The 16,865-nt window shown below is 36.1% G+C and overlaps 1 protein-coding gene across 2 annotated transcripts in view; it reads left to right on the top strand.

Annotated features, from left to right (window-relative positions):
- Positions 1-16,475, top strand: part of LOC129266302 (WD repeat-containing protein 35-like) — a 45,155-nt gene extending 28,680 nt beyond the window's left edge. For both annotated transcript variants that reach the window (XM_064101152.1, XM_064101148.1), the window contains 10 exons: positions 224-427; positions 1,023-1,194; positions 3,620-3,724; positions 5,500-5,775; positions 7,100-7,174; positions 9,276-9,341; positions 9,909-10,041; positions 11,224-11,440; positions 13,337-13,405; positions 13,892-16,475. In XM_064101152.1, coding sequence (XP_063957222.1) covers positions 224-427; positions 1,023-1,194; positions 3,620-3,724; positions 5,500-5,775; positions 7,100-7,174; positions 9,276-9,341; positions 9,909-10,041; positions 11,224-11,440; positions 13,337-13,405; positions 13,892-14,057 — 1,483 coding nt within the window. In that variant the 3' untranslated portion in view covers positions 14,058-16,475. The remainder of the gene's footprint in view (positions 1-223; positions 428-1,022; positions 1,195-3,619; positions 3,725-5,499; positions 5,776-7,099; positions 7,175-9,275; positions 9,342-9,908; positions 10,042-11,223; positions 11,441-13,336; positions 13,406-13,891) is intronic.
- Positions 16,476-16,865: the final 390 nt, after the last annotated feature.

The following is a 16,865-nucleotide window of genomic DNA, read 5'->3' as shown; positions in this document are numbered from 1 at the left end:
TGTAAACTCAAATGGTGATTGCTTGTTATTGGTGTCGTTAAGATATGATAAGTTGATATGAATTGCAATTTGAGTTTGATTTGAATCTATTCCAACTCTATGTAAGACTTGACCCTGTATTGAAATTCCAGGTTGTATAAATTATGCTCCTTAAATTCTCTTCATACAGCTACATGAGATTAAGAGGAACATTTGATTGATTTTTGTTTTGTTTTGTTTTGAGGCGTCTATTGGCAGAGAAGGCCATGGAAACCCTTGATCTGAAGGTCGCAGAGCAAGCGTTTGTCCGTTGCCGAGACTTCCAGGGGATCGAGTTTGTGAAGCGCCTTGGGAACCTACAGAGTGAGACGATGAGAAGCGCAGAAGTAGCCGCCTACTTCAAGAGATTTGAGGAAGCGGAAAGGATGTACAGAGATATGGATAGGAGGTAAACAATAAATCAGCTACTGCATCAGGGAAAAAAAAATGCTCGACAGACTCTGAAATTTTCCCCCAAAATTAGCTACAGTTACAGAGCCCTGGAAAACTTATAAAGAGCTCCTGAACTTCCTAAGGGCCTAATAGAAGCTGAAATACAATGTAGCATTATTGGGCTGGTGAGCTCAATAATGGGTCCACTATTTTTGTGAATTAATCAGAACAAACAGTGAACTCATTAGTACTGTAACATTGGTAGCAAGCGTCAATTTAGTGAGCATTCATTACTGGGTGCAACGACCCGAAGTAATAACCAGCATGAGTTTGGTCAAATTCGTGATGTCCGAACTTTTATCGCATTAGTCCGACGGGCGCTCATGACGGACGGATTATATCATGCAAGTCAATCGGCCTTTTGCAAATTTCGTATTGATTCAATTTCCCCATGATTTGTCAATGGCAGGGTGCTTTAAGTCATTACTCTGAAATAAAGCTGCCTCTGAACTTTTGTCGTATTTGTTAAATTTTGAGTTACAAGTTTATCAAAGCCCATTGTTGATATTAGCCGAGCATTGTACCGATGACTTATTAATTTCCTCTTGTAGGGATCTAGCGGTGAACCTGCGTATGAAACTTGGTGACTGGTTCAGGGTAGTACAGCTCTTGAAATCAGGCGGAGGGGGTGATGACGTTCAGATGCAACAGGCTTGGAATGCTATCGGTGATTACTATGCTGATAGACAGAAGTGGGCTAATGCGGTCACGTATTATCTTCAGGTATGTGTATTACTCTAGTAGTAGTAGTAGTAGTATTAGTAGTAGTAGTTGCATATAGTAGTAGTAGTAGTAGTAGTAGTAATAGTAGTAGTAGTAGTAGTAGTAGCAGTAGTAGAAGTAGTAAAAATAGTAAAAGTAGTAGTAGAAGTAGTAGTAGTAGTAGTAGTAGTAGTAGTAGTAGTAGTAGTAGTAGTTGCATATAGTAGTAGTAGTAGTAGTAGTAGTAGTAGTAGTAGTAGTAGTAAAAATAGTAAAAGTAGTAGTTGCATATAGTAGTAGTAGTAGTAGTAGTAATAGTAGTAGTTGCATATAGTGGGTGATTTCAAGTTCATTGTTGACCTTTTGGTGTTGGTGTTAGGTCAATTTTTACATGATTATAACACCAAACATAAGATGAAGATGCTCCCGAAAAGTCACTTACTAGTTGTTGAGATGTCAATAATGTGATCTGGATCAGTTTTGCTAACTCTGAATAAGTTTTGGAGCTAGGGGAAGCAATCAAAATTTCAACACCAACACCAAGGCCAACACCGGACTTGAAATCCCCCAATGTTGCTCTTCAATCTATCTAGGGTCCTGATGCATAAAAGAAAAGTTTTTCAATGTGTTATTGTACATGGCATGATTTTGTTTGCCAGAGTTTTTTTTTATGGCAAAAGTTTTAAGCAACACGCCCCAGATTATTCACGCCAATCAATTTCGTAATTATGACTTCAGCTAAGGAAGGCCCATGTAACGTCAAACCATTTGGCGACAATCTTTCTGTCAAGCGGGAATGTTGATGGCGCTGTTGAGAAAGGGATCGTGCGCTTAATCCAGGCCAGTTAAAAGGCTTACTTGGATGTGCTGTAAAAGGTTTTAATGTGATTCTTTTACCCAGCCAAATTAACACAATCCCACTTCCACAATACTTTTTCTTCTGTGATCAATTCTACTATGAATGTACATTTGTGAATTCCCTATTTAAACTCAGAAACGTAGGTCGTGAACAAAGCCCAGAGAAAATCAAGGGGCGGATTTAAGCATATAATACACTATATTATTATATACATGTATATTATTAACCTTTAATATCACCTGCATATAAAAAAGGGTCATATTTCAGGATTTTGATCATTTTGCCATGTTTGTGATCTAATCGGTCAATGCTCATTTTTACCAATGCAAAATAAATTCAGTTGAGGGATTAAAGGAAGTATTTTGTGAAATACACAAATCAGAAATGTTGTTGCCAGCTTCTGTGTTTGGCAGAAATGTGTAATTTCATTTCATTTATTTCCATATTCAAATTAAAAATAAACATAACCATCAAATCACAAACAAGAATATATATATATCACATACAGAAAATATAAAAACATACTGGTTTTGTAAATGGAAAGAGAGTGAGAAAAGGCTACATAAAAAAAAAAAAATACATAACAAAATGAATATGGAGGAAACACCAAAAGCCATGAGGGCTTATCAAGGGTATTCCTATAAAATTAAGAAAACAAATTCAACTGTTTTAATCAAAAAAACTGTCAAAGCCAAGATAAAAAGAGAACGAGAAGAGAGAGAAAGAGAAAAGACAGTAAGGGAAATGAAGTGAGATCGCATAGCGTCAGAAAGAAAGATGGACATGTAGCATGTTTCTTTAACCCTATTTTAACTGGGCTATTTGCCTATTTCAGACCAACATATACGGGGGGGGGGGTCAATTTGACCCCCCCAGATCTCGTCCGTTGATTACATGATCGCTGCGAAAATTTGCACCCACGTAGAGCAGGATGTAAACTACAAGACTGTATCATAAAATTTCCAAATATTAATTGCTTATATTTTTTTATTATTTAATTATGCAAATAAGCGTATGAAATTTTCCCTAATTTTGTTTTTTTGTGTATGTTTTTGCCTTTAACTCAATTTATATAGCTAGTAGAATGCTAATTTTTAGATTTTTACATTTTTAACAAAAATCAACAAAAAAATTAATTAATTAATTTCCTATGTATCTTATTGTTTTTTATTCTTATGTATTTCTTTGTTTTTCAAACCTTATTTTTTATTGTTTTTTTTTCGATGAAATTTGTCAGGGACCCTTTAGCAATCATAAATAATGTAAAATAAATCCATCTAAACCAACAAAAGTAAAAATAATCATACATTTATGATTTTTGATTGAAAAACACAATTTGCATTGACTTTGTACACGTAATCAAGTTTTTGAGCAGTTTTAGGACCGACATGCACTTACAAAATATTGCATAATTTTGGAACCGCGTACCTGGGCGTCACAAATTTGGACTCAAAAGATGCGCAAGACTTGAAAGTAAAAAGTCTGCGAGCAGCCTGGTAAAAAAAATTGCGCGGCGGCATGGCGGTCAAATTTTATAGTATTTTATAGTATTTGATGGCAGGATTGTTTTTCTTTTATTTCTTCCAGGGAAACAATCAAGAGAGGTTAGCAGAGTGTTACTACATGCTAGAGGATTTTGGTGGACTTAACAAGCTTAGTGACGCTTTACCTGAAAACCATCTACTCTTACCGGTATGAATACAATGCTTCTTTGTCAAACCTTTCCAGTGACGTAGCAAAGAAAGGTTATGAGCAGGGATGGAATAGAGGAGTGAAATCAAAAGAATTATCCTTGTGATCCCTACAGATTGATCTTTCAGTGCATTGGGCCTTGTCACAAACACCCCGTCTTACAAATAGTTGCGATTGATGCGATCAACCATAAATATGGAAAGCCAGCAACATCAACTCCCGAATGCATGTTTGCTCGAAATATATTCTAGATATGCTGAAAATTCATACATTCATTTGTTTCTTGAAAATTCTGTGTGCTTCTCTTTGTTTACAAAGAATTACAAAGGACATTGTGCAATGTTTTTGTAGAAAAAAGTATGACATCAATGGATTTCCATACAGTTGAGGTTCATTGGATCAATTGTAAATCTTTGTAAGATGGGCCCCTGTTATGATGATAAATTTGCAATAACAGTTTAAAAACTACAGAAATCATTCAATCTGATTAGCTGATGGTAAACTTGTTATAGAATTGTGCATTGTTATGATAACACGTTTTTATGAAACATGACAATGAATTAACTTTGGGTTAATCTAAAGACGATCCTTTTTCAAGGTGTTGATTCCATGTCAGATGAATGAATGATTGTATCATAAAGATAACAATCTGATTCCGGGTGCTCCATAAGCACTTGCCCAATTGCCCAGGGCAAGTAAAAGTTAAAGTCGGGCAAGTGTTTTGAAGTAAAGACCAAAACTACTTGTCCGAATTGGGCAAGCAAAATTCTCACAGTAGAATGACCAAAATTAAGGTTGATATGATAAATCGACCCTAAATTTGGTCATGGCGGACAAGATAAAATCACTTTGGAAAAGGAAATGCAAGAACAATGTCAGTTCATGTCAAAAGAGAAAAAAAAAGGTCAATGGTTTGTAAAACTGCAATATTTTCTTTTGAAGAGGTAAAACTTTTTTTCAAGGATTTTTTGGGGCAAGTGAAATAGATTTTCGGGCAAGTATATTCCAACTATTTATGTAGCACCATGATCTGATTGTATGTAGTGCTAGATACAATGGAATGACTTCTTAAAAAGCTTTACAGATACATACATGTATCTTCACTACCCTGGACATTGGGTTTTGGCTTGCCCATACAGAGCGTATGTGTTTTCTCCACTCCCTGGGGAGCATTCCATCAAAAGTTTTTAAACTCGATTGCTAGGCCTTCTGCAATGGCCTTCACACAACATATCACACATGCTAAAAAGTTACAGTGACTAGCCTTATAGATGACAGAAAATACTCTGGGGCCTTTTTTGTTTGTGGAGATATTGGTCGAGCGGGTATTTGAACTCAGGATCACAAGTCCAATGCTCTTACCACTATACCACACAACAGGTAATTTAAAGATTGTTCATTTGTCAAATTGTTGATTCCTTGTCAGTTATAATGAAAGATTGTATAATAAATGACAATAATCTGCTTGTATATTATCATCATATATCAGAGCTACCAATTAGCAGTATTTTATCCTATGTAGTAGGAATTTTAAGGGGAAAGTGGCACTAAGTAGGATTTTTTTCCCTAGAAATAGGATTTTTGAAACTTGAAAGAATGACATTTCTGGTAATGTTTTTCAAAATTTTAAAGAAAAATAAGATTTTAGGCTTGAAAATAGGATAAAAAAAATAAAGAATATGATTTTTTCACAATCAAGGATGTCATCCTCATTGACGTCATCATCATCATCAGCATCATTATCATCATTAACACACATTGTTTTCTGTCCACAGGAGATAGCCTCCATGTTCTTGACCGTGGGGATGTGCGCTGAGGCCGTCTCGGCGTTCCTCAAGTGCAACGAAATCAAGAAGGCGGTGGACTGCTGCGTGCATCTCAACCAATGGGACCAGGCAGTGGAGCTCGCCAAGACGCATCATATCCGAGAGATCGATAGTCTCCTCGCCAAGTACGCGGCTCATCTTCTCGAGAAGGAGAAGACGCTTCAGGCTATAGAGCTCTATCGCAAGGCTAATCATTACCTGGATGCCGCTAAGCTTATGTTTCAGGTAAGTCACTATTGTTTTTGTTAAAAGCTTCGTTCAAGTTCAATTACAGAAATCTAATGTCAATGGGAAATGGTTGCATTATATGCCAGAATGCTTATTGAGAACAACAATGTTTATTCCAAATAATTCATGCTCGTTTGAAATTATATTCATTTCATCACATGTTTTCCCAGTGTAGCTAAACACAGGAACAATATAATAATAATAATAATGGATATTCAGAGGCGCAAAAAAAGAAAGTACCATAGCGCGTACAATGTATGAATAATAATTTAATATTTGCAATAATTACTACAATATTCAAGATAAAAAGGGAAATTAATTATTGAGGAAAAAGGTATGTGGGACCACACTTTAAATGGACAGGCATTTTTCAGTAATTTTCCTGGTCTTCATCTGCTTGTTACTCTGTAATTGTTCATTTTTCTGAAGAAAAAAAACTGTTTGGCAGATATCATTTATTTATTGTTTTTATGATTCTGTGTAAGTTTTGTTCAATTTTGTGAATATTTTGTTCTCTGTTGTTACCAGTACCAGAAAGGTTATGATGAGAAGGGGTACAATGTAGCTTGTTGATGAATGCATATAAAACAACCGTGGTAACATTCATGCGAGACATTTGACACTCCACTCATATATTACCTGGCAGTTTTGGTTTATTTGTAAAAGAATTTCACACAATTTTCAAGTTCTTTCCAACACTCAGATTCCTGTGGGTAGCTTTAAACATTTGATATGTACAGAAATCATACTCATATCGCAGGATCTCATTGGTTCTCTTGACATCGTTATAGAATCATTGTGATGTCATGAGTTTGCATTCACTACTTGGATATATTTTGGGATATATTTTGAAACTCAATATGATGTTTTCCATGATATATTCCCATTGGTTCCTTTCTTATCTTAGAAAGTTTAGATTTCAATGAAAGTGGACAGTTGTATGATAATAACGATAATAATACCAACATGTTTATATAGCGCACATCACTGCCAAATGCGTCCCTATGCACTTAATCGGATATTATTACCCTGGCTCTTGCCCCGCAGCCTTTTACAGCGCGATGGCATTTCAAGGAATACATTCCTGCCAGGTACCCATTTACCTCACCTGGGTCGAGTGCAGCACAATGTGGATAAATTTCTTGCAAAAGGAAATTACGCCATGGCTGGGACTCGAACCCACGACCCTCTGTTTCAAAGTTTGAAGACTAATCCACTGGGCCACAGCGCTCCACATAAAAATGAGAAAAGTAATGAGATGGTTGAATGTATTCATTATGATTATGATTGATTTTGATTTTATGTCAACTTCACTTTGCAGACTGCTGAAACTGAAGGCAAAAAGAAATTAAAGCCTCTGAGGACAAAGAAGATCTATGTACTTGGTGCATTGCTGGTAAGATAATTTTTATAATAATGATTGATATGGACCATTTATATAGCACAGCTATTATATTGATATACTCTACTGCGCTTTAAATTTGGTATCATAATATTATTACCCCGGCTGTAGCCGAGCCGCCATATGGGCGCTCAAGCATTCGAGAGATTTCTTCCTACTGGGCGCCCATTCACCCCACCTTGGCCCTTAGCTGGCAAAAGGGTCTATCTGCAAAAATTTTGGACTTTTTTTTCATATTTAGGGTTTATGAGGCTCAGTGGAGCTCGGACTTTCGTTTTTTTGAGATACCAGAAGGCACCAACATCAAATTTCATCATTTTACTGATATCTTATCTGGCAGAAGGGTCTATATGCACATAGAGCCTTTTGCCAGATTAAACTATGGAGAAGATGTGTTCATTTAATCTGGCAAAAGGATCTATCTGCACACGCACCATATGAATGGTGGGTGATAAAGTGTAATTTAATCGGGCCGAAAGGTCTTTCTGCACATAAACCCTTTTGCCTGGTTTATTACTATGAGGGGAATTTTGCATAGATCTAATGTGAGCTGAGGGGATGGTCTGAGATTGCGCTACAATCCCGATCAAGTCTCAGTCATGGCCCGGATGTGCGGCCGGCCGCGCTGGCCCAGGAGTCCGGCAGGCTAAGCATTCAGAACGCGCAAGCCACATACTAAAAATTTCAAGTCATTTCAAGAAAGAGCCACGCGCGGTCCTCGTCCTACTGTGAAAAAATGGCAAGCAGACCTGGGTCCCGTAACACAAAGGTTAGCGATTAATCGTACGCTTGATTTTTACGATTGATTGTACATTGTAGTCAATGGAATCAATCGTAGAAAAAAACGTTCTACGATGATTGCTAAGTTTTGTGTTACGAGCCCCAGTCCTTCTATTAGTTTTAAACGGAAATTGCCTTGCCTACCGAACAGCCAGGGTTTGGGGATGATGATGAAAGAGAGGTACCGTGAGGGAATAACTTTAGTCGGCGCCGGCCCGGGCTCGCGCAGCGCTGGCGCCCTGCTAACTAGCACGAATTGCAGCGTCCTGAGGAAAACCCCTCAATTTTTTTTTCTGATATTACTTAGATTATTTCTCATTCATGCATGAGTGAGCAAAAACAATTTGAAAAGGGGATACCAAAAATTCATTTGGCGGGCTTTATCTGGGTTCCAAAAAGAAAACCATATTTTTAAAAAGTTCAATATCTGCTCTTTAATTTGATACCTCAATTACAGAAAATGGTCAAGAAATAACAAAGTTCTGGTTATTTGAAATAAGGCTTAAATTTCAATAATTTCATAAAATGTAGAGGTTCAAAAGATATTGAACTTTTTAGGCATGTGATTTTCTTTTTGACATTCAGATACCCCCCGCCAAATGAATTTTTGGTATCCTTTCTTCAAATTGTTTTTGCTCATTCATGCGTGAATGAGGAATAATCTAAGTAATATCAGATGAAAGAGGAGATTCTAAGCTTTACATTGGTAGGTCATTTGTCTATTGTATTTGTGATTTAGTTATGATAAATCATCGCTTAATCTCGGTTTTGTTTTTTCTGGGACGCACTGTATACACCTTTATACACAGGTCTCACTGTAATGCAAGTGAATAAATCCTCATTCTGTGGAGACTATTACTTTTTCATAACAGTAAAAAGAGCTAAATCATTGAATTCACTCCCTTTATCCTTTTAATTCTGTAATCAATGGACAATGTTTAAGCAGGAGCTTAAGAAGATTATTACATCCACAGCATCATTCCTCTTTGGGACAAATTCCCATTCTGTTGGAACAATGTCCAGAAGTTAGTATTAAGAGGTGATTATGCCTATTAAAAAGTATGCTAAGATAGCTACATGTCACACAATGCCAAAATCACAGATAATCCTGACTAATCCTGAAATAATACCTTCCTCTTTGCATAACCCTTAATCTTTGTTTAATCTCCAATCTAAGTCCAATCCTCTATCCTACCTCATCTTTGCCACCCCCCCCCATATCTCCTTGAGTATGGCTAATGTCTCTTTTTCATTGTATATTTTGTTGTAATTTAAATTTTTGATCATGAACTATTATTTTTATTTTTGTTTTAAGATTGAAAACTACCATGAGCAGATGAAGGTACAATCTAAACTAAAGACAAAGAATAAGAAAACAGAGGTAGGTACATTTTTCTCTAAGAACATGATTTAAAGGAAACTTAACTTATAATTATGTATTCATTGTAAATCGTAATCCAGAGTTTGAAATGAATATCACTACAGTACAAACATATTGAATGACATGACAATTTGATTTTTAGCTCATCCGGCCTTAATCAACTAAGCACCTTTATTATATTTAGGTATCTTTCGCAATAATATTTCATACAATTCTCCACTGTGGTAACTTTGCCATTACGGCGACTATTTTGGAAATTTTAATTGCGAATGTCTGCTTAGCCCTATTACCATGGTACAGTATGTGTATGTAAATCAGTTTATACATGTAAGCATGGGGCCCGTTTCATACAGATGTTCGTAAGTTAAGAGCGACTTTAAGAACGACTGGTGATCCTTTCTTACGCGCAAAACCATGGCTAATGAATATACCATTAGTCGCTCTTAACTTACGAATATGTAGCTTTATGAAACACCCACCCAGATAGGAAAACCCTACAGTATATACATGTAATAAACAAATTAATTTAATCATGAATAAATTAGTACTTTCGTTTTTCATTTTCAGGCAAGTTCTGCTCTCGCTGGTCTGCTAGAGGAGGAAGCTCTGGCTACGTCAGACACTAAGCTGATAGACAATGCATGGCGAGGTGCCGAAGCATACCATTTCTTGTTACTTGCACAAAGACAACTCTACCAAGGTGAGACGTAATTCTCTTTTCTGCATTATAAAGCTGAATGCAAGTGATCGGTGGATAAAAGTTATCACATCTGTGGCCTGAAAAGTGATCAAAAGAGTGTTTCATCGACAATTGTCATCTGATGACATTTATTAGTCAGATCTGATAACTTTTTTTTGTTTGATTTGCTGAGAAGCACCTATGTCTGACTGTTACTATGGAAACTGTTAGGGATGAAACAGACTAAGTCAGATAGACCATTTGACAGGTCCTTTCATGGAATGCTCCCCTGAATGCAATCAACAGGTTTAATAACTTTTTGCATGCTTTATTAAAGGACGAGTCCACCACAACAAAAAGTTGATAGGAATAAAGAAAGAAAAATCCCACAAGCATAAAACTGAAAATTTCATTAAAATTGGATGTAAAATAAGAAAGTTGTTCCATTTTAAAATTTTGCTTAATTTCACAAAACGGTTATCTGCACATCCTGGTCAGTATTCAAATGAGGAGACTGATGACATCACCCACTTGCTATTTCTATTGTATTTTATTTATGAAATATGAAGTTTTCTAATTTTCTCCTCATTGCCAAGTGAAAGAACTATGAATTCTTCCCTGAACATGGAATTAGCATTGTTTAATACTATCTGATTCAGTCAAGTTGAAAAATGTGTAAAAAATGAAATATTGAATAAGTCAAACAATAAAAAACAAAAGAAATAGTGAGTGAAGGACTATCACCGACTGTCTCATTTGTATGTCACTGAGTTGTGCATATCACTGTTATGTGAGAAATAAGCAAAACTTTAAAATGTCACAACTTTCTTATTTTACACCCGATTTTGATGACATTTTCAGTTTCTCTATTTATTCACTTCAAAGTTTTTCTGGGGTAGACTTGACCTTTGAAATATAAGATTAAAGCTTTTTTTTAACACTTCAAAACTTGCAAGAGAAACATTTCAAACAATTCAACATGTAATGTATATACTGTATGCAACCTGATTCCAAATATTGTAGCTTGTTCATAAAAAAAAGGTCAATGCAGTATCTTGATAAGGTTACCATCCTGATGTATCAATATAAAAAGAGGAAAAACCCAATTCATTTATCTTATGTCAAAATGTATAAAGACAGGAGCAAATAACAGGTCATTGTTAAGAATTTTATTTGTATTACGTGTGTTTATTTCCTGTGTAGGATACGTTGATGCTAGTATGAAGACGGCCCTGCATCTCAGAGAGTATGATGATATTTTGGACCCTGTGGATATCTTCTCGATCTTGGCTCTGGCTTCTTGTGCCAACAGAGCATTTGGGACCTGCTCCAAGGCTCTCTCCAAGCTAGAGACTTTAGAGGGACTCACTGTTGAGCAGCGGCAGCACTTTGAAGACCTGTCTTTACAGATCTTTACAAAGTGAGTAGGTGAAGAGTGAGCTTGGTGATGATGTGGAGGAGGAGAACATAATGATGACGGTTATGACGGGGATAAGTATGCCTATCATGATCATGATAATGGTGAGGAGGATTGGGATGTTGATGATGATTGATGATGGTGATGATGATGATGATGATGGTGATGATGATGATGATGGTTGATGATGGTGATGATGATGTGGTGATGATGATGATGATAAGGAGGACTACTAGTAGGATAATGATGTTGGTGGTGATGATGATAAGGAGGATGGTGGTGGTTTCTGTTTCTGTTGAAGTAACTCCAATAGGAACTTGGCAAAGCAGTTTTCTGCCACATCAACGCCAAGCTGGCATATAACCAATTACAAAGTAAACATTTTACGTCTAAGTTGATCAGTCATAGTGGCTGACCTTATAGACGACAGAAATTACTCTCGGGCCTTTTTGGTGTAAAGTGGAGATAATGGTGGAGCGGGGATTCAAACTCACGACCTCACAATCATGAGTCCAATGCTCTAACCACCATACCACACGACCCTTAATGGTGATGATGGTGGTTAGGAGGAGGATGGGGATGATGATAGTGTTGATGAAGCGAGGATGATGAGGAAATGGTGTTGATGTGGTGGTGTGGTTAATGATGACAATCATGAAGATGATGATGATGGTGGTGGTGGTGGTGGTGTTGATGGGGGTGGTGATGGTGATGGTGATGGTGATGGTGATGGTGATGATGATGGTGATGATGATGGTGGTGGTGGTGATGATGATGATAGTGGTGAGGAGGATGGGGATGGTGGTGTGGAAGAGGTGGATGATGATAGTGTTGATGAAGTGAGGATGATGCAGGAATGGTGTTGATGTGGTGGTGGGGTTAATGATGACAATCATAAAGATGATGATGATGGGGTCAATGATGACAATCATGAAGATGATGATGATGATGGGGTTAATGATGACAATCATGAAGATGATGATGGGGTTAATGATGACAATCATGAAGATGATGATGATGGGGTCAATGATGACAATCATGAAGATGATGATGATGATGATGGGGTTAATGATGACAATCATGAAGATGATGATGGGGTTAATGATGACAATCATGAAGATGATGATGGGGTTAATGATGACAATCATGAAGATGATGATGATGATGATGATGGGGTCAATGATGACAATCATGAAGATGATGATGGGGTTAATGATGACAATCATGAAGATGATGATGATGATGATGATGGGGTCAATGATGACAATCATGAAGATGATGATGATGATGGGGTCAATGATGACAATCATGAAGATGATGATGATGATGATGGGGTTAATGATGACAATCATGAAGATGATGATGATGATGGGGTTAATGATGACAATCATGAAGATGATGATCATGAAGATGATGATGATCATGATGAAGATGATGATCATGATGATCATGATGATGGTAATGAAGTGGTTGAGTAAACATATACGTTGGTGATCGTGGATGTTGTCTTTTTCATAATGATGATATGGTGGTTTCAATAAGGAGGATGACAAAGATTACAATTGCAAAGTGTTCCTATGATAAAGAAATAATCTGATTGGGGGGGGGAAGGAAAAGTGTAATTTTAACCCTATTCCTATTTCTGTCAAAAAATTGTATGTGGTATTGAAAAGGAAATTCAAGGGTGTTCATATTTCTGGAAATTTCTTTGTAATTGTTCTTTATTTCTTGGCTGTCAAGTATTTTGTATTATTTTTTAAATGAATATTGTAATAGTGTTTTATTTCTCTGAATTCTATGTTTGTGTGTGTGTCATTTTTTTGTGTGAAGATTATAAAGATTCTGATTAATACTGATCGTAAAATTATACATTATATTTATCTTTAATTCTTTTGTCAGGCATTCTCCCAAAGATGCTCGTAGTAACAAGGTTGAGTGCCCCAACTGTGATACTGTTATTCCTGATTCGTAAGTATCATTAATTTCCTTTACTTCAAATTCACTTTACCTCAGAGAATTTTATGTTATTTATCTTCCCTCAACTTAATGGCAACTGCCATTGTTTTACACTTTGCAATCAGCATGTTTGAAATAAATGTAGTAATAACTTGTGTAGTAATAAGTATGAAAAAATAGCTTTTAAATATGATTATACAATTTTGTAATATGATGATATATTATAATTTGCAATGTTCATTCTTATAATAATAGTAATAGTAATAATAATAAATGTGACTTTATATAAAGCACCAATTCCACTCTGCAAAGTGTTCAAGTTGCATTAAGTATGAGGAAGTGAATAGATAGTTTTAAGAACATTTTTGAAGTACTCAGCACTTGAATACTTAAGACTTCAATCAATCATGTATTTCTCAATTACTTTGCCCTTCAAGTGCATTTTCTTTCTTCTTAGTAATTTGACTCTTCTCTTTCTCCTCCCCCCCCCCCCATCAGAATGGGACTTTGTGTGCACTGCGACACCAAGTTCCCAACGTGCATTGTTACAGGGCGCCCTCTGTTGGACTATCAGTTCTGGATGTGTAGTACATGCAAGCACAGGGCATATGAGAACGACATCCGAACCATGGCTACGTGCCCTCTCTGTCACGTTGAAATATGAGCAACAGCATCATGTAATATAGAAGATACAAGAAATGTTATGAGGAGAGCAGTCTGCTTAATTTAATTTTTTCGACTTTTAGATTGAATTCAAGTTGGGTGTTGACTGGCCCTAGTTCTAGTCAGCTATGGTGTTTGCATATGTAGGTCACAAAAAAATATTTCATATTTCTTATAGGGTTTAAAGACCAAGGCCTGTATTCTTAAGTTCGGTTGAACTTTAGCCATGGTCTAACTCTCTGCTAATATTATGAGAAGCCAAAAATATCAAATTTTGTTTACATTGGATCATTTGGATGTCTTGTGTTTACTGTGCTCTTTCCTCATGCATTAAAGATGAAGAAACTATTTTAGTGATAATTTCCAGACAGTTATGAATGATTTGAGCGTCGAATGAGTTAATAAATTGGACTTTTAGAAATTCATGTCACGATTGGCTATCCAGTTTGAGACCCAAGTTGAATTAAACCCAGTTTCAGAATATGGGCCATACATTCCCCAAAGCCCCTTTCACAATTGCTCGTGCGATCGTTTGCGATCATGTGGTCACAATATATGTTGCACAGAATCGCAACGGTTGTAAGCAGTTGTACCACCAATTGTGAAAGGGGCTTAATCAAACTGTAGCTTCAGAAGAATCCTCTTTGTTTACACTGTAAGTTGATTTATGTTGGACTCCATTAGACAAAAATTTACGATGGATTACAAATTATGAAAGAACACTCCTGATTGGTCCCTGGTTGTTGTTTTGAATAAAATGTGCATTCAACGATGACCTTGATTGGTCACTGTCAATTAATGATTGACTTCAAACCCTTATGATACAGAGCCCTATTTTTCAGCTGTAATTCATATAGCATGTGGTAAATCAAGTATATTACAAAATGTTGGTAAATATCATCTTTTTGGCAATTCCATGAAATAATCTTAAACCTTTCTGTACATTCCACCCCAATTTCCCTCCATTTTGCCTCACTTAACAAACTGCACAAACCATAATAATTTACACATGTACAAGGAAACAGAGAGAAATCATATTTGGAACGTCTCACCATAAGGGGTCGGACGTGCATACTTCATATGGAAATACCCTATGAATTTTATGTGAAAACATTTAATTTTCATAGCTTGTAACGCCCAGCTTGTGCTGTGTGTCTACCTTAGAATACCATTATTTTGACTAAACTTGTAATGAGCTACATAATGATTGACACATGAGTATCCAGTCCTAGGATACTCAATAGTATATTCAATTATTCATAGGCCAGAAAATAATAATAATATAGGATTTGTATAGCGCACGTATCCACCTTGCTAAGCTAGTCTACCGATTCTGGTGCGCACAGCTTTTTGAGGAATTACTTCCTGCTGGTACCCGTTTATCTTACCTGGGTCGAGTGCAGCACAGTGTGGATAAATTTCTTGCTGAAGGAAAACACGCCATGGCTAGGATTCGAACCCACAACCTTTTGTTTGAAAGGCGAGAGTCAGAACCACTAGACCACGTCACGCCCACAATGTATTCTGAAGTCAAGTATAATTTAGACCATGGTGCAAAAATTATGAGAAGCCAAACACATCAAAATTTTTTTTACATTTGATGCTTCTCATGTTTACTGTGCTCTTTCCTAATTCTTTAATGGCGTGAGATTGCTATCCTGTTTAGTAAATCATGGAGATCGTGCATTTTCCTTCCGATATACTTATATATTTTCAAATGTCTAAAAGGGAATGAAATAATTGAATGTTCAGAAGTCTATTTTATGCTCATCTTTGTAAAAAAATACTTCATGGACAATTTTGGTCAAATGACCCTTCATTCCCTCAATTGTGATAGGCAGATTTCAAAGCAAGATATTGTGTAAGCATGCCTTACATAGCAGGATGAAGAAATTTAATAGACAAGGTGACTAGAATAGCACACCAATGAACACTATGAATAGAAGGTATTTGTTGCATTTCTACTTTGAATGCATATTATAGCATGTTGTACAATGTGAGATACCAGTCGTCCGTGGACACAATGTTGTTTTGTGGATGTAAATGAAAAACACAATTCAAAAGAATATATGAATAATCAAGACATCAAAGTTGATGCTTATCTCATTAAATTTTAAACCACCATGTCACAAATGACCTTCCTCTGATCATTCACAAAATCTTCTGATCACGCACAGCGTGGAACTACGAACTGGCTTATTGACTGAGAAGAAAATTCTTGCAATTATTGTTTTGTTTTTGTGAGCTGTTATTTATCATTGTGTGGGATTGTGAATATAAATTTTATCAGAACTGTATATCTTGTCAATTCAAGATAATTGAAAATATATAATTGTTTCATTCATTCATTGTATATATATATATTGTGTACAGCTGTCAAATCACCTTGATAGATTAAATGTGTGAAATTTTCATCCAATTGTCAAGTCTCCTTTACTATACTTCTATTGTTTCTCTTCTAGATGGTCTTCTGTTCTCCCTCTAATATAAATTATCTATGCACAACTTTCTTCCACACATCTCTTATAAACTGCCTTGATAACAAAACAGACATATTCAAACAGTGTTTCTCGTCTTCGTATGCCTTTCAGCATTATCTTTTATTTATAAATCACCATCATGCCCTTGTAGTACCTTTATTAGAATACACTCTCTTCCCCTCTTTCTCTCTCTCTCTCTCACTCGCTCTCACAAATACAAAGAAAAATATCAAATTCATGTGTTAATACATTCATTAAAAACAAAATACACATAATAGATGCATCCCACTGACAGTGAATAAAAAATACTCATAAATAATGATAATCGT

The sequence above is a fragment of the Lytechinus pictus genome, chromosome 1 (assembly GCF_037042905.1).
Source record: "Lytechinus pictus isolate F3 Inbred chromosome 1, Lp3.0, whole genome shotgun sequence".
NCBI classification, from domain to species: domain Eukaryota; kingdom Metazoa; phylum Echinodermata; class Echinoidea; order Temnopleuroida; family Toxopneustidae; genus Lytechinus; species Lytechinus pictus.
This window is presented reverse-complemented; position numbering and strand designations above follow the sequence as displayed.